General features: G+C 39.9%; 2 protein-coding genes across 3 annotated transcripts in view; both read left to right on the top strand.

Moving 5' to 3' along the window:
- Positions 1-11,514, top strand: part of FRS2 (fibroblast growth factor receptor substrate 2) — a 41,824-nt gene extending 30,310 nt beyond the window's left edge. The window contains exon 7 of the mRNA XM_083699316.1: positions 261-11,514. Coding sequence (XP_083555442.1) covers positions 261-1,250 — 990 coding nt within the window. The 3' untranslated portion in view covers positions 1,251-11,514. The remainder of the gene's footprint in view (positions 1-260) is intronic.
- Positions 11,515-12,078: 564 nt separating this feature from the next.
- Positions 12,079-23,033, top strand: CCT2 (chaperonin containing TCP1 subunit 2). 2 transcript variants are annotated; one of them, XM_083699281.1, is made up of 16 exons: positions 12,079-12,416; positions 14,612-14,686; positions 14,816-14,881; positions 14,974-15,085; positions 15,456-15,532; positions 15,839-15,951; positions 17,125-17,327; positions 18,245-18,345; positions 18,427-18,554; positions 18,965-19,068; positions 19,714-19,833; positions 20,452-20,580; positions 20,683-20,786; positions 21,475-21,574; positions 21,887-22,028; positions 22,774-23,033. In XM_083699281.1, the coding sequence occupies exons 1-16, from the start codon at positions 12,414-12,416 to the stop codon at positions 22,802-22,804; spliced, it is 1,608 nt and encodes a 535-aa protein (XP_083555407.1). In that variant the 5' UTR covers positions 12,079-12,413; the 3' UTR covers positions 22,805-23,033. The 2 variants fall into 2 exon arrangements, with proteins under 2 accessions (XP_083555407.1, XP_083555406.1); XM_083699280.1 differs by lacking the exon at positions 12,079-12,416 and adding an exon at positions 12,523-12,710.
- The last annotated feature ends 860 nt before the right edge of the window (positions 23,034-23,893 follow it).

Genomic DNA, 23,893 nt, shown 5'->3' with positions numbered 1-23,893 from the left:
CAGTTGTCATATCCCAGTCTTAATTCTCTTCCGCTTTCTCATGATTGCTGTGATAATATAAATCTCTATTGAAATTGTTGCCAGTCTTGTTCTCTATGGTAGAAGTGCTCTGAAGCAGGTTTCTGGATTGAGTTCATGTTGCCTTGTACCTACCCCTTTAGGATATGACCGAAAATGTGGTTATAAGGAAAAATGGAGTTGGACAATGTGTGAAGTAGCCATGTGACCCCACAGCTGACACGCTGTTCTGTCTTTTGCAGGTCCATACATATGTGAATACAACAGGTGTCCAGGAGGAAAGAAAAAACAGGCCAAGTGTGCGTACACCTCTGGAGCGAAGGGTTTCTAATGCAGAAACAAGCAAGGCAAGGGAAGATGAAACTTGTCCAGATGACAGAGATGCCCAGGTTGTACTGGAACCTGAAGGAGTCAAATTTGTTTTGGGTCCAACGCCTGTCCAGAGGCAGTTAATGGAAAAAGAAAAAACTGAATCCAGTGGGAACAGTACTCAAGGTGGTGGAAACAGTACTGAAACTAGTGCCAACAGTACTCAAGCTAGCGCGAGTAGTAACAATGAATGGGACACTGGGTACGACAGTGACGAACGCAAAGAAGTTTCCTCTGGTAACAAAATAGCGTATGAAAATGTAAATAGGTTGTCTATCCCTGGTGCCCCAGGACTCAGGAGAGGTCGTCTGATATCATCCAGTACCTCTGATACCCAGAATATCAACAATTCCGCTCAGAGGAGAACTGCATTGCTAAATTATGAAAACCTGCCATCTTTGCCTCCAGTTTGGGAAGCCCACAAGCTAAGTAAAGAGGAGGATGACAGTTTAGGACCAAAGACACCATCTCTGAATGGCTATCACAATAATTTAGACCCCATGCATAATTATGTCAATACAGAGAATGTGACGGTGCCATCAAGTGCTCACAAAGTGGAATATGCAAGACGCCGGGACTGTACCCCAACGGTCTTTAACTTTGATATTAGGCGACCAAGTTCAGAACACAGGCAGCTCAATTATATACAGGTTGATTTGGAAGGTGGCAGTGACTCTGACAACCCTCAGACTCCAAAAACTCCTACCACGCCACTTCCACAGACTCCAACCAGGCGCACAGAGCTGTATGCTGTGATAGACATTGAAAGAACAGCTGCTATGTCAAGCTTGCAGAAAGCACTGCCACGTGACGACGGTACTTCTAGGAAAACTAGACATAATAGTACTGACCTGCCTATGTGAGCCTGGAAAGCATTAGTTAAATCATTTGCACCTTTTTGAAGTTTTTTTAAAAAATGAATGCTCTGTTTTGATTTTTAAATGCTACACCACATGTTATAGATCGATAGATTTTTTCTGAATGCTTCATGTCATGTGCTTATTTAAAGGGAATTTAAGATAGAAAGAGTATTGAATAACACTGTTTCATTTTACAATGGTAGTTAACAGCTTTCAGACAGTGTTGCCATCTTCTTATAGTGCCTATTGCATTGACTGAAAGTTGGATAACATGCCAGTTCTGGCAGACTTGGCCATGTGCCTAAAGTCATTGAAGGCATTATGACACTTTTTCTAATGCCTCCTGAAACTTCGTATTAACAAGCAGGTCAGTATTTTCTCTCATAGCATAGGCCCGTAGATTCACATATTCCAGTTGAATTTATGGCATCATGTGGCATCAACGAGAGAGATTCTGGTCAGTTTGGGTTGAGCCATAACAGGGTACAAATTCCTTTTATCTAGCATGTGTGGGCTTAAATCAGTGCTTAGTTGATGGGAGAAGATGACAGGCAGCTGTCATCCTCTAAAGCCCTTCCAGTAGGAGCAGCTTGTGACGGTCCTGCACTGTGTAAGTCTATTAATAAAGTCAATTACTAAATTTGAAATTTTAATACTGAGTAGAGTGCCATTACTTACAAGTGGCTGACTTGGGAGGGATGAAATCAGCAGTTTCATAAATATATTAGAGTATCATTTAGCACTTGGTTTCAGTCCTTGAAATAATGACCAGATGCACTTTAAAACCACTGACCATAAATCCAGCAGGTAGTAATTTTTTTAAAATGCTGTTTTGTCACAGATTCATTTGCACTTCAGAAAGACACTGTGTTGCAGTTCAAGGTTTTGTTTTTTGCTTTTTGCTTTGTCAAATCAAAAGTAGCAGTGACTAATCTGAAGAAAGTGTACCATTTAGCAGGGAAGTAAGATAAACTCACACTTTTTTGTGTGTAAAGGTGGCATAAAGAATATGGTATGGGACTGTATTGATAAAGAGCTATAAATTGTTTTTGGCCAGGATGCAGCGGATGGCATTCCTGACTTTACTTGCTGCTGGAGCCCTCTTTGTCCCATTATGCCCCCCACCCCACAAAGGGCTGCTCCCAGAAACCTACTGAGAGCAACATCCCATGCAGCTGAAAGAAAAAAATCAGCAACCGTTCCATGTAGATGCAGAAGCACTATCTGCTGCGGTTGCACAGAGCTCTTTGGATTCCAGCTTAGATTTGTTTCTTCAGACCATCCTGAGAAAAGAGCTTCAGGATTGACTTGCCACAGTCGCATGCGAGAGGTCACACCAGGGTTCTCTTTACGTCAGTGTTCCCTTTCATCACAATCTGAAATTGGCCTTGGCTTAGATCCACTACAGACTTCCAAGTGGCAGCTTCAGGTTTTTCCTGTACAGTTGTACAGATATTTGTGAAGTAACTCGCAATTACATTTAATGTATGGTCAGATCTTTCCATTCTGTAAAATGTCTTTGCTCTTTCTTGCTTTTCATTTTGCGTCGCCATCTCTCCTGTACAGCCTTTAAGTTGCGTACTGTTAATTCTGTATATAGCTCTTGTTTATTGTGTTTTATATGTTGCCTTTTGTTCAATTTCCATGTTGTTATGGGAAAGCTTTTGGGGAGGCCCACGTATAATATTGCCCCTTATCAGAAAGCCCTTCTTTACTTGCACAAATGGAATGGTGCATTATAGATGTTTTGAGTACAAACAGTTCCCTGGCACCTTAGAGAGGGGTGTATAGAGATGTGAGCATGTATTGGCTTCTTCCAGATAACATTTGCCGGTCAATGTAGCAGTCAGAATGCTGGGCTTGGATATATCCTATGCTTTACCAAAACAAGCCGGTAAAGTGGTTGTACAAGTAATAGTTTGCTTGAGTTGGGTAAGGGCCACAGCTCAGTGGTAGACCACATGCTTTGCTTGCAGAAGGTGCCAGGTTCAATCCCTAACATTTCCAGATAGGTCTTGTCTGAAACCCTGCATAGCCGCTCCAGTTCATGCTTTCAGTGCTGAGCTAGATGGACCAATAATGTGACTTTTGGTATAAGGCAGCTTCCTATGTTCCTGTCTGCATCTGGGTTCTGTGAAACAGAGATCCCAGTCCTAAACATCTGCAATGGGGTATCTGCCTAGGAGTCTAAGCATGAAATCCTTTCAGTGCTGCCATAATGTGCTTTTTGTGATAGGGTTCTGTTATTGACATCAGTGTGTTCCATCATACGTTTTGTTTGCCAGCAGAGCAAGTCTTTGAATGGAGGAGCTACTGAATATGCAGAGAATATCTGGAAGTAATATCTCTGGATAGATAAATGTAACCCTTTTTGTTTGCTAGTTTAACTATCACTGAATATTCCTGGTATATCTGGCATCTGCTGATCTTCCCTGGTAAATTTATCCAGTCGTCCCTGAGTTTCACAGTAAAAGAAGCTTGCAAAGCAACATCACAGCAACACAGAGTAGCTGAGCCTGCAATTGCAAAGGAAAAAATAGCTGTTAAAAACTGGTGTGAGACCATGGAGAGATCTAACAATTTCAAGACATTTTAAAGGATCCTGGGGGCAGGGGTGGAATTCTGGTGTGTTTTCCTCACCAGAAAAAGAATTCCAGAAATTATGTAAAAAATGGATATGGATATATATATATATATATATATATATGCATACTATCTTATCAAACATAAACTTTCCTTCTTTAAAAACACAAAACGTAGTATGTTTTAGAACATATTGGTACTGTTTATTTATGAAATTTAAAGTTATAAACATCTTTATTTCATTTAAACAATAATTGCAAATCTATCCAGGGTTAGGGTGCAGCAGTTTAAAATTCCATGTTGAAGGTACCTTGCCAATGTTCACTTGGAAAAATAAGGAAAAAATGAAATGAAATACAGTATTGAAGCGATTGATATTGTAGTGAACAAAGGAAAGCATGGGCTTAAAATAGTATTGTAAACTTAAATATTTTCATGCGGAAACAGAATATGCTATATTTTAAGAGAGAAGCTCTGGAAGTACACGTTCCTATAATATAATAGCGGTTTTACATTTGGATAGTCTGTTAATAATATATTATAGGGTTATTATACTTAAACAGTTACTATACTTGGAATCCAGACCCATGCAAAGTTACAGACCAGCTCCAACCCCCTGATCTGTGCTGTAAGAGGATGGGCTTAGCTGCTGAAATGGTGATGATTGAGTAGTTAATGCTAGTGGTGTTTCTGCTGGTGATACCAAGGGTAGGAAGCCCAAACCAGGACATTGCTAGAGGGAAGGGGGAGGCACAACTAGCAAAGTAGCTTAAAAATTAAAATCCTGTCTTCCACTCTGGTCAGTTCTGTGCTCTGCCCTGTTCCTACCTGGCCAGGGTAAAGATTTCTCTGTTAATTGGCTTGAGCGTCACAGAATTCAGTGGAATTTGCTTTTGAGTAAACATGCATAGGAACAGCTGAAGCATTCACTGGAACTGCAGAGAAAATTATCTCTCCTGAACAGTTACTTGTTTTATTTATAGCGCATATGAACTCAGTAAATATAATTGCAGATAGTAGCATAACTTGTGTTTTTTTGCTCTGAAAGATCCATAGGTTCTGAATCTATAAACTTTCAATTGGAACTTCATGGACTTCAAACAAGGACCAATTTCCTGTGAATTTTGAATTAAGTCTTAGTGTGTTGCTTTTCCGATCATAGCAACAGTAATTTTATCATTAACATTTACAACCTTGGTCTGAGAGATTTTCAACACTGTGAACTGACTGCATAGTGATTTTACTTTAAAACTGGTTTATAAAAAGTATTTTCCTCATTCTGAAAGAAAATGCTGCATAATTTTTTTCTATGTTTCCCAAAACTTTCTTGTAGATGAAAAACTAACATACAGGAAAAATGCATATAATTCAGGTTTTTTTCTTTTGGGCTGTCATGTCTCTATATACATTTCCTTCAAATTGAACAAAACTATGTTAACAGATCAATATTTTTTTTTAAAAAAAAGCTAAGTGTCTTCCAAAAAAAAGTTGAGTTCCATACACAAACCCTCCAAAAAAATCACTTAAATTATTGTTTTGGCTTAGTATATAAAAAAGACTCTGGCAAAGCTGCTTTTCTGTTCAGTTATAATATTGCCTTCATTTCGATAACATTTTAAGAACTCAGCTGCCTAAAAATACCTTCCTGCTCATATTTATATGAGAATGTAGTCAGATATACATCTAGAATCTTTCATGATGGAAATGACAGAAGGAGTGGGACGTTGTGAATTGTTTTGGAAACAAATTATTTCTTTTTCTCTGTCCATCAATGAATGGTGCTTGGAAGTAAATAACCTGGTACTTGAGAAGTTAAGGGACTATTGATACTCTCTGAAAGCAACTGTACATTGAATGTGTCAGGATAATCTGAAATCCTGTTAAATATATTTCAGCTAACTGGATCCTGATTGGCAGTACTGCATGGTGTTAAGCTCTATAATTTTGCTTGAGGAAAATAGGTATTATGAAATATACAGTAGAATGTAAAATGAAATATGATACGATCATAATTTATTTTTGAGAAAAGGTTAGATGTGATCAATTGTCTTGCATTGTTCCCCTTAATCATCTTTTGTGTCTTATGTACCTGAACACTATCTCCTTGCATGTATGTTTGAAAGAAACTAGGGTAGCTCTTTATCCTTTTCTGACATCCGAAATAGCTTTCATGGTTTTATCTCTGTCTCTTCAGGGAGACAGTGTGTCTAATTAGCTGCTATCAAATGACAAGATATGCACTTTATTGGAGACTCATCAAAGTTGGGATGCAGTCATCATTAGCAGATTTGAGTCTCTGTTTGTCATCAGTATTAATGTTTGCATTGGATCTGCAATGTGCTTAGTAGGAGAGCACTGAACACATACTTTTTGGAGAAATAACTTGCATGATGTTGACATTTCCTCCACAATATCCTGCAAAAAGTGGCAATAACCTTTCAGTAATACTGTCTATCCACATTTTTTTTGCCTGAAAAGTACACAGGACACCATTTCTCTGCTGTCTTTATATTATATTTGGATATCACAGAAGGGCACAGAGTAGGTGCACCTACTGCTTCATTTTGAAGTCTTTACAGTGTAATAATTTTAGTTGTGAAAAGTACAAGACATGATATTATAGGTTGACGTACTTGCAAAAACAAAGTGCTAATGAACACGTGCATATTCTGGAAACTCCTCAGTTAATACCTTTAAAATCATAAATATCACTCTCTGAATTTTCCATCTCCAGGGTTTTTTGTGTGTGTCAGCAAAATCCAAATTCTGTTGTTACACCAGTCAGATGTGCATATGCTGATTTTGCATGCTTTCCTAACAACTGTATTTTGGAAGACCGTAACAGAATAGAATGGGAGGGCTAACTGGATGGAGGCTATTTAGGTTTGTAGACGCAGGTGTCGAGAAATAGGAGCAAAGAGCTGTGGCAGGCACTAAAATGAGGTTCCTAGGTCACAGGAAGTCCTGACTTTCCTTAGATAACATAGATTTCACACATTTCCAAGCTTTTTTTTCAGCTACCAGATTCTTTGAAAACAATAAAAGAAGCTGGTACTGATTCCCAGGGTGCCAGATTTCTGGGTCCAATTGTGCTTGTGCAGCAGTCATGCAAAGGTACTGAACACATACTCAGCCTTAACCACCTATCACCTGGACAGGATACTCTGCTGAATTGATCAGTTGATGAGCCCAAGTTGAATAGCAGTCTAGTAAAATGTGATTTAAGAGAATAATATTGCCAACCACCTTTTTATGTCTACCTGTTTTTCAGTAAAGTGCTTTATACTAAAGGCAAAAAATTGCCACGCCTAACACAGATAAATGGAGAAAGTATCAGCGTAGGGAAAACTCTTTACAAGCGTTTGCTTGATTGCTGTATTGGGTTGTTGTTTTTTTCTTTGTACAATGTGGTACAGTGGTACCTCAGGTTACAGACGCTTTAGGTTACAGACTCCGCTAGCCCAGAAATAGTACCTTGGGTTAAGAACTTTGCTTCAGGATGAAAACAGAAATCACGCGGTGGCAGCGGGAGACCCCATTAGCTAAAGTGGTACCTCAGGTTAAGAACAGTTTCAGGTTAAGAACGGACCTCCAGAACGAATTAAGTTCTTAACCCGAGGTACCACTGTACCTGATACTCATGCAAAAGTGGGCACAGTAAACACCGTCCCATGAATTCTATGGTGGTGCTGAATTTTCCTGCACAACATTGTGTGTTAATATCAGCATATTCTGTGGTTGGTGCCAATTGAATCTTGTGTTCTCCCCTCTTTGTGACTGCTGCTTCACCTCTCCTTCTCCGTTCACTTTTATTACAATTTTTCAGCAAACTTGCATTATTGCACCCATTCACTTCTCTGACAAAATCAGCGTCACGGCCCTGTCAGGCAAGGAATGTCCAGAGTGATGAATTAACTCTGTATTGTCAAATGCACACATAAAAGTTAGGAAAAGGCATGCCTATCAGTCCTGCATCTCTCAGCTACTGCTAGGCCTACAATGGATGAGGCAGTTGTCGCTCCCGGCCTGTGTGCAAAGAGGCAACGACTCTGCCTTCATGTAACCTGTTTCTGCTCCTCCTGCTTCAGTCCTCTGCTGGTTCTGGGAGACAGTGGAGCAGGAGAGGTGAGGGCAGAAGGAGGAGTCCTTTTCTCTACACCAGCCTGACCTGTCTTCCTCCTGCACCTGTTCTTTCCTTTCCAACCCTGCAGCTTCTCCTGCCTCTGACTCTCGATCTGGCTATTACAAGCTGCCCCACATCACTGATCTTTCCAAGTCAGTCTCCAACCTCCCTGCTGGTGCCCTCTCCTCAGTGTCCAAGCAGTCACTAACAATTAGGAAGGCTTATAATAGAAACAGAGCATCTGAGTACTGCATGATCCTGGCAGAACAACCGAGCACTCTGCAGTCCCAGGCACCAGCTATGTACAACCACGTTTCACAGTTGTCTTGTATCCTGTTCTCTCTTTCCTCCTCTTATTTAATGCTTACTGGGGGTTTTCTTCACGCTGGAATTAAGTTAGAAAGTATATGGGTGCAATTGCATGCAATCTGGATGTGGGGAGCCCATATGCACAGGATACTTCCTTCCCCAGATTTTATTTGTGGGCCAAGGAAAGATGGAAGTCAATGTGAGAAAGTGTTGGTGCTGACACATGTAGCGTGCATAGATTGTACAAAGTTCATTTATTAAACAGACAAGATAGAAATACTTTGCTTGAAATTTCAGTTGTCAATGGTACTATTTCTCTAACAGCATTTGATGATACACAGATTTATATTGGGCTAGACCTAAGCAGTATTGATTGTGATCTCCCTTTAAAAGGACACATTTGTGAATTTGGTGACGGTGTTGGATTCATAAATCCTTTTTTTCTGTTTCTTGAAGGCTGATCCCTTTTAATTTTACCAAGTAAAGGTTGAAGCAGATACCCACCTCTTAAAATCCAAAAACACAAGGAACCTAAAACCCATATCTTAAAAAGTAATAATAACAATACAAGCAGTAAAATGATCAGTGACTGTATTTACCTTTTGCTCTCTCTTCACAGTAGCATGACTTGATAAAAACAATAAAAGAGTTTCCACACCTTTAACAGTCATATAAAATGCTATCCTTCTGTACAACTGTTCACCTTATTTTACATTCCGTCCCCCAATTTATTTTTTTACAGTTATTTTAATTTAAAATATTCCAAATGAATGTTTCTGATGCTTGTTTCAAGGTAGAAAAAAGAAAGTGTAACTTGAACTTGCATTGTTATCCAGTCTGAAATTACTTCTTTTAGATGATGCATACCAGTGTTAACTATCAAATCTAGTGAGTGGAATGACTTTGGACTTAAGGTAGGGTCAAGATTTTTCTCAAATGTTTGTCAATAGTTTTGCTGGGCTATTATGACAGTATACTAAGCTGGGTACAGAGAACGGTGAGTGGGAAGAAGCTCATGAAACAGGACTTTCCTTCTGCCTCCACCCTTTGAAAAGCCATACTTGAGGCTCAGAGGACCCTCCTAGGAGAGGTACTTTGTGCAAGTGGTTGCCTCTGTTTATTATTCAGTTTCCCATCTCCCCCAACAACCACCTGCAGCACTAAGAGAATCAGCTTTATGCAGTGCTTTTTTTCTTAAAAAATGTTTAGGAGTACTCTCATTTTCCTACTCATATTGAAATACTGTCCCTCAATGAGGCCAAACTTAGATTCACAAAATATTTAGGGGTATGTGTACACCTACGCCCCCCCAGAAAAAAAGCGCTGCCTTTATGACTAAAGGAGATGTGGAACAGGGAAGAGTGTATTGGTATATTCACTTCTGCAAGCTTCCTCCTCACAATTTGCTGGATCCTGCCCAAAATTTACTCTAGTTTAACATAGACTTTTGTGTGAAATAAGGAAAGTAGAAATTAATATCTGATGAAGTTCCTTTTATTGTCCCTGAAATTTTAATTAAAAACAAAGCTACTTTTTGAACTGTATTTACAAAGCACAGTTGAAATACTCTCATCATTTCTAAGACTGGTAACATGTATATTTGATGTACATGTCTTCTACTATATCTGTCCCATTGTACTTTTATGTAAAAAAATGTATGGCTGTCATTAAGAATGAAATTGTTGGTTCCTGTGGCACAGGGCAGTCTTCCTGTATGTTCACAACGGCCCTACCATAGAACGGCTTCTTTCTTCATGAACAGTTCCTTTGAAATCTACAACAGAAGTGTCCGTGAATGGGGCCAGAACCTTGATCTGCGGCTAGGGACTGGAGCACATCAATATAAATCTGATTAAGGCCATAATATATGAGAGACATGAGGCATGTCTGACAACTTTGTTCTTGTTTCAAAGAAATTAACACAGAAGTGTGAAATGAGCCGCAAGTTTGCATTGGTAGTGACATCCCTCTATTCCAGAATCTCTTTGCAGTGAAAAAAGGGGGGAAGAGTTAGGAATTAAAGTCTTCTCATGCAGAGCTTTTATGTCCACATTGTCTTAGCTGAGAACATGAGGTATCATCATCAAACAGGATGATGTTGCTTTTTGATATATTCGCAAATGACCTGAAAATGTAACTGAAAAAGTTTTGTTCCCGTTTATGGTCAGACCTGAGGTTACTTTCTGAATTTCACGTTCCTTAGTGCTTTGATTTTTTGAGGTATTGTATGTGAAACAAATGATCTTAAAAATGGAGAAGGTCCTTCACTCAGGAATTTCTATACTTTTTGTTTAGCAACGGATGTCAGCAACCTGAACTCCCTGTTAATTTCCAATGCAATATATACATATATATAAATATATAATATTATATAAAGATACATATATGGTACTAATTCTATATTTCCCCTGATATTTGCCAAACCTTGAATGCAGGCAGTTGTCTTGTTTGTAAGGCATTGATTGCTACTGAATGTATAGGAAATGCTTCCATTTTGTAAAAGGAAATAGTGTTTGTATGGTATACCATATTATGGCATGTCCCAACCAGCAAGTATGGTGCCTTTCTTTTTTTAACATAAACGTGTCATTTCATTGTAGCATCACCTTCAGCTATGTCTTCTGAAACATTGCTTCTCTAACCCTGCACTGTGGTTCCGAAGTTATGGTACAGCCCAGCTAAAATCTTAGCATGAAAACAGACAATAACAGTCCTGTAATCACCAGTGTGCCACAAATGCATTTATTAAATGCATAAATATACATTTCTATGAAAGCCAAAACTGTATTTGTATGTTACTTTTTTGTCATTACATTGTAAAATACTGTAAATTTGTTGTTGTTATTTGTTCTAATTTTGCATTATAATTTTTTTCCTACATAAAGACATCCTACATAGCGACTTTGTATAAAAGTAGCTTTCTAGAGTTTATTTTATAAAAATAAAAAATTCTAAAGAGTTGCCAAAATCCTTCTGAAAAATTCACAAACTTGTTTCAAACAACCCCTCCCCCACTGTGGTTTGTTTCAAACATTCCATGCTTCCTTTTGAGCAAAAATGACATTTATACTACACACAGTATGTTTTGTTTTTCAAGATTCATATACTACCATTTAATTTTGGCGTGCTTTGTCATTGAGCTTACCAGATGATGTCAGTTTCAAAATGTATTATGTAATATTGAAAACATCCCCTCACCAGTGCCAGCTTCATACGAATTGTAGCATGGCAATAAAACATTGATTTTTACTATTTAAGTGTTCAGTGCTTCTTGAGTGGATGGGAGAAGGGTGTTTTCAGGTGTTTGTATTTTGAAATTTTTCTTACAGTCAAGTCAACTGTAAAGATAATCTGCTTTTAAGTACACATCACATTAATTAGCTAACCAATAGTCTCTCTTGTTGGATTGAAAGCCACCAAACCTAATTAGTGCTTGAACAGAGAAACCTGATGGCTGGGTTAAAACTATGGTGATCTCCCTTTGTCGTTTCTATAGAGAAGAGTGGTTTTGTGTAGGACCGTTCAAAAATGCAAGTTTCCCTTCTCCACCTTTAAATGGTGGAGTTTGTTAATAGCTTCTGGCCATTATTTTTGTTGATAGTTTAAATTGGGCCAGATCAGAGGGGTGCCTAACCACTATCTCCCATCTTGAAGTCCAGGTCTCTGACATTTGTGGCAACCCAGTACAGTATTTAGAACCTTCGGTTTTGCCTAATTTGTGAGACTGCTATACCCAGAACTAACAGCTGCTTCAAGCTGTTGTTGCTTCAAGAAATCTTTCTGCATACTCCATAAGTTTTTATACCCAATTCTTTGCTGGGACTTCTGCTTCTTTCCATTTTGGGGCGAGTAACATTCTTGCCGCTGTAGCAGCTGGATCTGAAAACCCATCTCCACCCGTTGCATTACAAGCTCGTGCCGATCCCTGGCTAGGCTCCAACCCGCTACGCAGCGGCATAAAGGACCCGCCGGTAGGGGGAAAAAACTACACTTCCCGGCATGCAACGAGCCCGCTGTGCCCTTCCTTTCCCCGGCGGCGCGCGTCATTTCCGGTGTTCGTTGAATCCGCTCGAACGCGCAGCTGCGGCTCCGGGCACGAGGCGGCTGGGAAGATTCGAGTAGCGGCCTGGAAGCACCACCGCGCCGTCAACATGGTGAGCCTCGAGTCTAATAATCCCCTCCATCCCTCTCCGCTGAGGGGGAGCCGGAGCCTGGCGTTTCTGAGGGGGGGAAGGGAACCGAAGGTTCCAGAATTACCGGAAAGGGGGAGGGGAGGGGAGCCGGTGACGCCCTGGCGGCAACGGCCGGGGATGGAGAGGCCCCTGGGCCCCGTTCTCCTTGGGCGGCGCCGTCCACGGTGGGTAGCATGCTGGGGCCTTCATCCCTTCAGTCCGTCCCCGTCGCCTTTCCTCGGCCCGAGGAGGAAGGGTCGCCTCCCTCTCCCTTCGGTGCGCAGGCGGCGCTTAAAGGCAGCCAGCGCTAGAGACAAAGGAAGCCGCAGCTGGGGGGGGGGGGCTCCGGAGAGGCCTCCTGGTTGTAGTTCCATGCAGTCACTTCATAGGGTTGGAAGGGATCCCGAGGGTCATCTAGCCCAACCCCCTGCAATGCAGGAATCTCGCGTAGAGATCATACATGGCAGAGGTGGCCAGCCAACCTTTTATGATTCAAAATCTCGCCTTCCGAGTTCATTGGGGATTTGTGTGAAGACTCCTTTCAGGGGAGCCTGGCTGCTGCCATGCCTACGGCGTCGCATATCACACACACACCGCCCTTTTTCTTAAATTTCGATGTAGTGATTTGCACCGCAGTTCACGTTGCATTCTGCAGCAGGGGTGGGCAGCCTGGATCTGGTGGGTGGACCACATCCTTGTTTCCTTCCCCAAGTTTGACAGGTGGGCGAGGCTACCCGTATTTGCCCTTGTTGTTTGAAACCAAGCAGCAGAGGCAGAGAGGCATGTAAAGTGCTGAACATCGTTTGATCATTGAGCCTGGCAACACCATGTGTGTGGTGTTCTGCAAGAACTAGCAGCCGTCTGATCTGCGGGTCTTGCAAAGTCCCATGCACAGTACAGTGGTACCTCGGGTTACATACGCTTCAGGTTACAGACACCGCTAACCCAGAAATAGTGCTCCAGGTTAATAACTCTGCTTCACGATAAGTACAGAAATAGGGCTCCGGCGGCAGCAGCAGCAGGAGGCACCATTAGCTAAATTGGTGCTTCAGGTTAAGAACGGACCTCCGGAACAAATTAAGTACTTAACCCAAGGTACCACTGTACTTTGCAAGACCTGATTATCAGAGCTTGGGAAGCTTTGCGGACAGTGTGTCTTTAGCTGCCCCACACTTGACAATAGCAGGTACAAGACAGGCTCGTGTGTCTTGACCAAAATGGCCTGGTGGGCCGTGTGGGCATTATTTGGCCTGCGGTCAAGATATTCCTCATCGCTATAATAATAATAATAAATAATAATAATAATAATAATAAAATTTTATTTATATCCCGCCCTCCCCAGCCGAAGCTAGGCTCAGGGCGGCTAACAACAATCAAAATAATCCAACATTCTAAAAACATTCATTATAAAATTAATTAAAATCAAATTGATGGCAACCATTAAGCAAAATTCTGTGCAGATGTCCAAAGGAGGGGGTCAGGCTGCGCCCTGACCAAAGGCCTGGTGGAACAGCTCTGTTAAATTTGTATGTCGCCCTTCACCTGACGACCACAGCGCAGTTGACAACATTAAAAAAACAACAAAATGAGAACAAAATGCATAATAAAATGTAAACAAACCAATTGCTTCTCTCCCGCAAACACATTTAAAAGACCATAGAATGTTAAATCAGCCCAAGACCTCGTTACAGAGTAACATTTTTGCTGGGCACCTAAAGATGTGTGATGAAAGCACCAGGTGGACTCCTTGTGAAGAGCATTCCACAAATGGGAAGCCACTGCAGAAAAGACCTGATCTTGTGCTGCCATCCTCCAGCCCTCTTGGGGAGGCACTCAAAGAAGCACCTCAGATGATGATTGCAGGGTATGGGTTGGTTCATACTTTAAATCACACTGTCAGCCTCCACCCTAACCTCCAAATAGAAAATGCTGTCCACTTCATACTCATGAAGGGCAATGACAGTGGTGATCTGGGAGGCAGAACTTAATGCTCTGGTACCTGTTAGTGTGTAGGATTTATAAGTGAACATCATGCCTGAAAGGAGCAATAGTCACAATGTGAGCAATTCAGAAATTACATAACACTCATAGTAAGTGGATGGCAAGGTGTAAAATTATTATTTGAAAATTAAGTCTTTACTATATGCTAATTGGCATTTTGTTTCCTATTATTTCAGGCATCCTTATCCCTAGCACCTGTGAATATCTTCAAGGCTGGTGCTGATGAAGAGAGAGCAGAGACAGCCCGTTTGGCAAGTCTAATATTCATTGACACTTGATATCTAGAACTGTAGTTGCACCTGTATATGTTTCGCTATAAAAGAAAGCTTGAGCTTATTCTGCTTGGGGTCATATTTATAATTTCCTCTTTTTTATTCCAGTCATCTTTTGTTGGGGCTATTGCCATTGGAGATCTAGTTAAAAGCACTTTGGGACCTAAGGGCATGGTAAGTTATTTGCAATTTCTGAAATACATTGTTTTTGTCACTGTTACCACTTTTGAGTCAAATATTAAATATCTTCAAATATGGACCTTCAGGACAAGATTCTCCTTAGTACTGGAAGAGAAGGCACAGTGACAGTAACCAACGATGGCGCAACTATCTTAAAAGCTATTGGAGTGGACAACCCTGCAGCCAAGGTTTTGGTTGGTATGTTTGACTAAATACATTATGGGGATATTTTATTTTGCTAAATTAAAAGATTGTAGATTGTCTGCTTCCTGTGAAAACTACGCTGTGTTCCCAGTCTGACATTATTCACCACATCATGCTGGTTCTTGAACCAAAGCAGTCAAACTTAGACGTAAAGAAAAAGCTGGATGGTGCTGCTTAAGCGTTGCATAATGCTGTATTTGCTTCTCATGACATAGCACCCGATCCTGGGCACATGCAGCCTTGCCTATAGTATGACAGTGCAGTTAGAGAGATCCTATTTTTATCTCTGATTTCTGTATAGCCATGTAGAATGCCAACATGATATTTCAATATTAAAGCTTGTGTGGTAACGTTCTCCTCACAGATATGTCCAAGGTTCAAGATGACGAAGTTGGAGATGGAACTACTTCAGTAACTGTTCTGGCAGCTGAATTGCTAAGGGTAATAAATAGTTCCATTTTTTTTAAAACACTGAAAAGGTATGCTGAAATGCTAAGTTGATGTTTTTTTTGCTGCAACAAACTAATATAGCTGACTTTATAGAATATGTATAAGGTATACTGATAAAAAAAATTAGGGAGTTTTTATTTGTTGAAGATTCCAGGTAATCTTATTTAAGTCGTTACGTCATTGAGACAACTGAAATAAGGAACAAGAAAGTGGCATGTGTTTGCCGGAGAGTACACTTGAAGTTACTGTTTTACTTGCAACTGCATTAAGATAAACGAAATGCTTTTATTTTTCTAGGAGGCAGAATTATTGATTGCCAGAAAAATCCACCCTCAGACCATTATTGCAGGTTGGAGAGAAGCCACCAAAGCAGCAAGAGAAGCCTTGGTGAAATCTGCTGTGGATCATGGGTTAGTTCTAGTCACAGACAACAGGCATTTGTCTCTCAGATTGTTAAGGTCCAATATCATGTAACTAATGACAGGTGTGTGCAGCCAAACCAAAAAGAAAAGTAGCATTAAGAGCTGAATGGTGCTTGCACTTAAAGAAGTGTTTCCTGCTATTTGAAACACAACTTCGTTGTAATATTCTGCCAATAAGCAAAATAGTCTTGAAATTTATCCCGAGCATTCTTCTTCTTCTTCTTCTTCTTCTTCTTCTTCTTCTTCTTCTTCTACTACTACTACTACTACTACTACTACTAATTTATTTATACCCCACCCATCTGGCTGGGTTTCCCCAGCCACTCTGGGCAACTCACAACAGATTAAAAACATTCTAAATTCTGCAGTATATTATTTTAGATCTTGCTGTATTTATTTATGAAAAACATGTTTTAAAGACAGTGGTGTCGGATGCAAATGGCTTCTTCCCTCTTTAGTTTTCTATTTTTCCAACTACTTTAAATATTTTACAGTGGCTATTATGGAAAGAATAGCCTCCCTGTTCTAGATTCTTTTGTCCTAGTGAACGAGACTTCTTCACACCTGGATAGGATAGTGTTCTAGGACAGTATCCTATATTTTGAATAAAATTGTCTTGTATTAGAAGAAATTGACCTGTGTTGCAAAACTTTGATTTCTACCAGAGTTCAAAAATGTGCTAGATACAGAGGGAAAGGAAGGTCTGGGTGTATGGCACATTAATGAGGCAAAACCCTATTGTACTGCTATTGATTCATGGATTTTAAATGCTGAGGTTCTGCATTTGAAAAAATAAAATCCATGATTCATGGATTAATTTAGTCTCTTCAGTATGCAGATGAAACATTGGACATCTTTATGTAAAAATACAGTTTCTTCTAAACTACAAATAGTGCAGCACATGCTATTAGTGCAGCACATGCTATTAGGCATCTGCATGGGCTTACAGTATTTTTGTTCTTAACATTTGAAGATAATGTCTTCCAAGTTTGGGTAGCGGCTTGTTAGGTTGGTGTAGGTGGGTGGTGGTTATTCGAAAGTAGAGTATCAGAAGCCTTGCAATTATATGCAGAACCTTGCTGTGTGGTTCTCTGGATCAAGGCCATATATTTTAGTGGTGATTCAAGATGTGCTTTTAAGTTTACTTTTTCTGCTTTTCAGGGGAAATGAAGCTTCATTTCACAAAGACTTGATGAATATTGCAGAAACCACACTCTCTTCAAAATTGCTTACTCATCATAAAGATCACTTTGCAAAACTTGCAGTAGATGCTGTCCTTAGGCTGAAGGGATCTGGTAATCTGGAAGCTATTCATATCATCAAGAAACTAGGAGGAAGTCTAATAGATTCCTACTTGGATGAAGGTATAATTTTGCTTACTGGTAATAATTCAGTAAATTATGTCAAAGCAAGGAACCTTGTCATTGCTTACTATGAAGATAAAATAGCAGGCTTTCCACTAAGCCAGTTTAAAACATTTTCTACTGTCACATAAGCCATAACACCAGACAGTGTTAAAAAAAAAAGGTGCCTGCTTTATTCCTACAAGCTTGCACTGGGAGAAAACTAGCTCACAATTCCTGTCTTAGTGTTATGCCCAAACCAGGGATCATAGTTTGTTTCACTCTAAGTAAACTGATCTGTAATCTTCTTTGCTTCCTGCTCATTGTTTGTAGGAGCAAAACAAACACAATCACTGGTTCAGATATAGCGCTGAAAATGGAAGGAACAAGATGGGTTATGGCTTACTGTGATATATAAGTGCAGCCAGTATTTGTATATTTCTATTAGCCTTGGTAAAATTTTGAAGGCAAGTTCCAATGTAGTATTTTGCATGCAGAGAAGGGCCTCTGAAAGCTATTTCCATAGATGTGAAACGTAAGTGTTTACATTGCTTCCTGAATGGTTTTAAATCACAGGATTACCTATGTAAACTGAATGTTTGCCCATTCTGAGAAACCTTTTCATATTTATGCACTTGGGTCACTTCATAATGTATTGTACGAATTAAGCATCTGAAGTAGCCTCAAATTATCTACATTTAAGAAGCTAAGTATCTTCTGATTCTGTTACTGTTTCATTTTGGCCTGCCTTATGTATTCCTTGATGGTTCATATGATTGGGGGGGGGGGGATACTGCTTTGTTTTATTCAGCTAAGTGTTTGAATCTATTTCTATGACAGTTTGAGTGAAAAGAGACCCAGGCAACCTGTTCAGTTTCATAAAATATGCCCAATAATCCTTGCTGCTATAACGAAAGTCTGATTCTTCTTCATTTTAGGTTTTCTGTTGGATAAAAAAATTGGGGTCAACCAGCCAAAAAGGATTGAAAATGCAAAAATCCTTATCGCAAATACTGGCATGGATACTGATAAAATTAAGGTACGTAATTTTTGTGGTGCAAATCCTAGTGTAGTCAAAGCAGTTGAGCTATTGCTTAATATTGCCATATTTATTTCTTAGATATTTGGCTCCCGTGTAAGAGTGGACTCCACAGCAAAAGTGGCAGAAATTGAACAAGCAGAAAAAGAGAAAATGAAGGAGAAGGTTGAACGTATTCTGAAGCATGGAATAAACTGCTTTATCAACAGGTATGTATTATGCTGAGGGATGTTTGGAACATGCTGATTGACCCTTCAGAGCCTCTGCTGACAAGCCTGTAACTACATAGTGGCACAGTTCACACATCACCTTAAACCACAGCTTAAAACAAACTGTAGATTAGTGTGAGCAAACAGCATTCTGGTGCAAGGTGCTCAGACATTCCCATATCACTCCTTTCTCATATCTGCTGCTGCTGCCGCCATGCCATACCATGGATGAAAGCTAGAGCCTGGCTTGTTGAACCCAAGAACAAAACCTTGGTTACTAGTCTTTAACAGTTAAAGTCATACACAGTGTTTAAAAATCATTGTACTGTTAAGCACTATGGAAGTTTTTGTTGAGATAAATTAAGATATGTTTTCTGCCACATTATTATGAGCACCTTTTCTTAATACAGGCAATTGATCTATAACTACCCAGAACAGATGTTTGCTGCTGCTGGCGTTATGGCTATTGAACATGCAGATTTTGCTGGAGTTGAACGTCTAGCTCTTGTTACAGGTACAGAATTATTTTTAACCTGCCTTTTGTTACACAAGGGATCCCAGAATGTGGTACAGTAAAAAAACCAAAAAAAACACAACTGCATAATAAAAGTAAATCAGCAGCACCAGAAAAAACATGCCAATAGTACTCTGGTTTCGCCTTTTACTGAAAAATATGCCAGGAATCACATAGTAAATACTTTACCTTGATGGCAAAGTACCATCCATTGAACAAAGGATCTGAACTCCTACTCCTACACTTCTTTTTTTTTTACAACATACTGTAAATCTGATTTCTTTCTTAGCTATTCGGGAAAGTTTGACAAGAACCCAGCTTCTTTGCTGCTTGTGGGCCAACCATGAGAGCTGAAATTGGCTACCAATACATTTTTTAAACTTTTTTCGCACAATGATAGTGAGGATGTCTCCATAATTTAAGGTGAAAGGTGGCATATCAGCATAGTAGTTTCTTTAAAACAAAAAAAACACACACACACAGAGAGAGAGAGAGACTGATGAACATACATACTGCTCATACTTCTTTTCATAAAAGCTTTTTTTTTTTAAGTTCAGGTTTGTATGTCTACTAAGTAAACAGTTACAAAAACTATTTTACACTTGTGGTGGGAAAAGGCTAACACGAAGTTGCATTCATTCTCAGGTGGTGAAATTGCTTCAACTTTTGACCATCCAGAATTGGTGAAGCTAGGAAGCTGCAAGCTGATTGAAGAAGTCATGATTGGTGAAGATAAACTTCTTCATTTCTCTGGAGTTGCCATGGGTAGGTTTTGCTGCTCAGTGTTGGACAGAACAATCATATGCACCAGCTACCGTCCACTGCTGTGTCTGTGGAGCAGCTGCCACCTTGCATTCATGCTTTACCCAAGGAAGGGAGGAGAAGATACCCACAGTCTGAAAATTTTAAAAACAACAGGCACGTCCCTGGAAACTATCAGGGATGGTGGTTAGCAGCAGTGCTCATATGTTACCCACACATGGAAAGAGCAATGACCCCAACACCTCTACCACCTTGAGACAGAATAACACCTTTTGCAAGTATGCAAAGGGAAATGCCTGAATATGCAACAAGAGCAGCTACAGAGCAATCATCTCTGGTAGCTCAGTTCATCTAGTGGGGGGAGGGGGGTTATTGGTTTATTGCTGTTTCTTGTTTTTATGCTTTTATATAGTGAACTGCCCTGAGATCTGCAGATGAAGGGTGGTACACATATTTTAACAATAATTAATAATAATAATAACAACCAGTCAACACTATGCGGCTTTAGGATTTGGCTTGATAGACAGCAGGGCAGCAGGTTCAATGTCCTTTTATATGTAGGAGACAGGATTTTGTTGGAAATATTTTTATTGCTTTTCCTTACCTTTTTATACCTTTTAGGTGAAGCATGCACCGTAGTTCTGCGTGGTGCAACACAACAGATCATAGATGAAGCGGAAAGATCTCTGCATGATGCACTCTGTGTTCTTGCCCAGACTGTAAAAGATACTAGAACGGTGTATGGTGGAGGTAAATATACAGTGATCTTATTTTAACTCCAGCAATTGAAAGTTTAACTTTAATACTTGCTCAGGTTAGTTACAAGGTGTCTGTTTGTTTCCTAACACATAGGCTGCTCAGAGATGTTAATGGCTAATGCTGTCTGGGAGCTTGCAAAGAGGACACCAGGCAAGGAATCCGTAGCAATGGAGTCTTTCGCTAAGGCCTTGAGCACGGTAAACTAGTGTTTGGTTCTCTTTACTACCTGTATAATGAAGCATAGTGCTCTGGAAAGCTAGTAATTATGAGGAGGAGGCTGAGCACCCGAACGACATTTACTGCTTGTTGGTCATTGCAAAGTCTTTTGAGATGGTAGTTTTCAGGTTTGTGGCTCATGCAACCAAATTGTGCCCTTGTTAACCAAGGAACAGTAACATTACCTATCTTCCTCTAGGCCCTTTCCCATGTTTCTTTTGGCTTGGCTGACTTTACATAGTGTTATTTCTAACCACTTCTAAAACATGGGTTGGCTTTCTCTCTCTCCAAACCAATTGTAGCAGGATTCCCTTGAACCAGGAATGGAGGACTGTGGCACTCCAGATGTTGTTGGAGTCCACCTTCCATCAGCCGTGGCTGGTGGTCAGGGATAATGGTTCCCTAGCCCTGACCTAAGCAGAGATCTGGGATTCTCTTGTAAACTTGTTTCTCTTCAATGAATGGGAGGGATTGCCAAAGATTGTTAGTATTGACAAATTCAGATTCTGCATCAAGGATACACATATTTTGAGTAAGGATAGTGCAATAGTACAGTAGTAACTAATAGCGCTTATATGTGTGTTATTGTTATTTATTTTTGCAACTGGCACGTAGTTTGCAGGTTTGTTCTTTGCCAAATGGTCTAACAAGCCTGCTTTATTTTGTTAGCTCCCAACTATCATTGCTGATAATGCTGGCTATGACAGTGCAGATTTGGTTTCCCAGCTTCGAGCTGCTCATATTGAAGGGAAAACCACGTATGGACTTGGTAAGGATTTTTATATATAGTTTGTATGTTTTATTTTTAAAAAATACACCTTTGTGTAACGAAGACTAATAAATACTTGCAGTGGGAATAGAAGCTGCTTTGGGGTGCTTTACATTCAACAGCAGCAGTGAAAATTAAAATCTGGCATAAGACTGAATTTCACTAAATGCAAATTCCAATTGAAAATGTGTAGACCTTTAATTAAAATCAGTATCATTTTAACAGTGCCAAGATAGAAAATGCAAAACGGCTATGGAAATGGGATGTTTGCCTTATTAACACTGATAAACTTTTTTTTTTAATCTCTTGAAGACATGAAGGAGGCTACCATTGCAGACATGGCAACTCTGGGAGTGGTGGAAAGCTTTCAAGTGAAACGGCAAGTTTTGCTGAGTGCTGCTGAAGCTGCAGAGGTGATTCTCCGTGTCGATGATATTATTAAAGCAGCTCCAAGGTAAAACCCAAAGCTTTCCCAGTTCTTGCGAGACAATGCCGTAATCAATCTTTATCAGAAAAACAATTGATTTGAACTATAATTTCCTTATAATAGGTATGCTTCTATGTTTATGAAATTTTGTTACGGTTGTACATTTGATGCTACTGGCTAAGATAGGATATACTCCCATCAAGGTACTATCAGTGTCCTATTTGGTCTAGTAGGATCCGTTTCAGGTTTTGAGGCCTGAGGATGTGGCCAAGGGAGTTGAAGCAGCGGGACTGGAAACATACCCTCTCGGCACTTGCCTTTTTTGGCTGATTCAAAATAATCAGAAGGGCTTGGCCAGAGGGATCCAACATGTGGGGAGCTCATACATGAAGATCTGTGGGGAGGTCCTTTTAATTGACTGATAAACAGCACAGGAGGGAGGACTTTCTTGGGGTTGGTTGTCTGTCGAATTCCCTCCCCCTCAGATACAGCTGGTGCCAACTCTCTTTTAGGCATCTGTGGTAGTGGGCCGAACAGTGGTCCTACCCTCTTGACTTGTAGTTATCTCTGCCTGCTACTGTTATGAATTGAAATATCATTGTAACTTACTCTGGGATTACCTGGGCAATTAAGAGTGGACTGATTGCTGATGAACTAAACAACAAACATGTACAAACACTTTTAGGTTCTTACATTCTAGGCTTCCAATGAACTTGGAGACTCTTCTTTCCTCCCAACATTTGCGTGTACTGAATTCTGATTCTTCTTTCAGGAAAAGAGTACCAGATCGTTATCCGTGTTGAGTATTCCATGGTCAGTAAAAACACGTGGACCAGAAGTTTGCAAAATACGTTGTGCGCTTCAGACCGATTTGATGAATAAAGGGATGGAATATCGATCCTTGGCATGTGATCATTCTTTTGTTGGTTTAAATTATATTGTTTCAAAAAGACCAATTCATTCTTATTGTATAACATCTATACTTCCCCACCATCCTCTTTGTAGTACCCTATAATAAAAGTTTCAAATCTGTTTTGACTTTCTATTTACCTTGGTATAGTACTGGAGTTTGCGCTTTTTATTGGAAAGACCTTTGAATGCATACGTGTGAAATAGTGAGAGCACAATTCAGATAATATGCAGGTGGCTGATCATGAAAGCAAAGTTTACTGCTAGTATTTAAAAATCCTGTGTGATCCTTTTATTAAACATTTCATGAAGATAATACACGCCACTAAACCTTAGCTAGTTGTGTGTTTATCACATCTCGGCAAGGAGGAAGTAATCTGAAACCTCACTGCTTTTGCTGGAATTGGAGGTTCAAGTACATAACTTCCCCAAGACAAAAAAAAGTTAATTTCTAGTTGGCATGTTAAAAAAAAAATCTGGAAGAAGTAACCGTATTAGCTGGTTGCAGCAAATGATAGAGTTCTGTGGTACTCTAACTATGACCGCATGTCTTGTGGCATGAGCTTTTGTAGGCTGTAGTCTACTTTCAGAGTTCTGAAATAGCTACATTTTCAAAAGTAGGAGGGTCATTAGCTTGACTTGAAAAATGGGGTCTGCAGTACTTCATTAATTGGATAACACCGAGTTAAATAGTTAAATGGAAACAAACTATTCTAATGGCATATCTATAAATCTTGCTTTTCTATCAGTCATGGCTTCCCCAGAGACTGATGGTGCTGAACACTATGCTAGGGGTCCTATCTCTCCTAACTCTACACATTCTACATTTCCCTGAGCAGCGCTCAAGCTGGTATGCAGATAGACTCCATGTAGTTGGATTTGTAACTGGTGAACCCCAACTTAAAAGTTCTCATTTACACACAAAATCAGGATAAATGCAAAGAATTTCCCTGTTTGGCTGTACTAGATACATTTGCAGGATG

The sequence above is a fragment of the Podarcis gaigeae genome (assembly GCF_964106915.1).
Source record: "Podarcis gaigeae genome assembly, chromosome: 10".
Lineage (NCBI taxonomy): Eukaryota > Metazoa > Chordata > Lepidosauria > Squamata > Lacertidae > Podarcis > Podarcis gaigeae.
Note: the sequence above shows the minus strand (reverse complement) of the source record. Positions and strands in the feature narration are given on the sequence as shown.

Excerpts from the sequence above, each read along its gene's own strand:
- CCT2 (XM_083699280.1), top strand. The coding sequence starts at position 12,573 with ATGGAGAGGCCCCTGGGCCCCGTTCTCCTTGGGCGGCGCCGTCCACGG. Across the intron at positions 12,711-14,611 it reads GTCGCCTCCCTCTCCCTTCG|GCATCCTTATCCCTAGCACC; the intron begins GTGCGCAGGCGG and ends CTATTATTTCAG. Across the intron at positions 15,533-15,838 it reads TGGCAGCTGAATTGCTAAGG|GAGGCAGAATTATTGATTGC; the intron begins GTAATAAATAGT and ends TTATTTTTCTAG.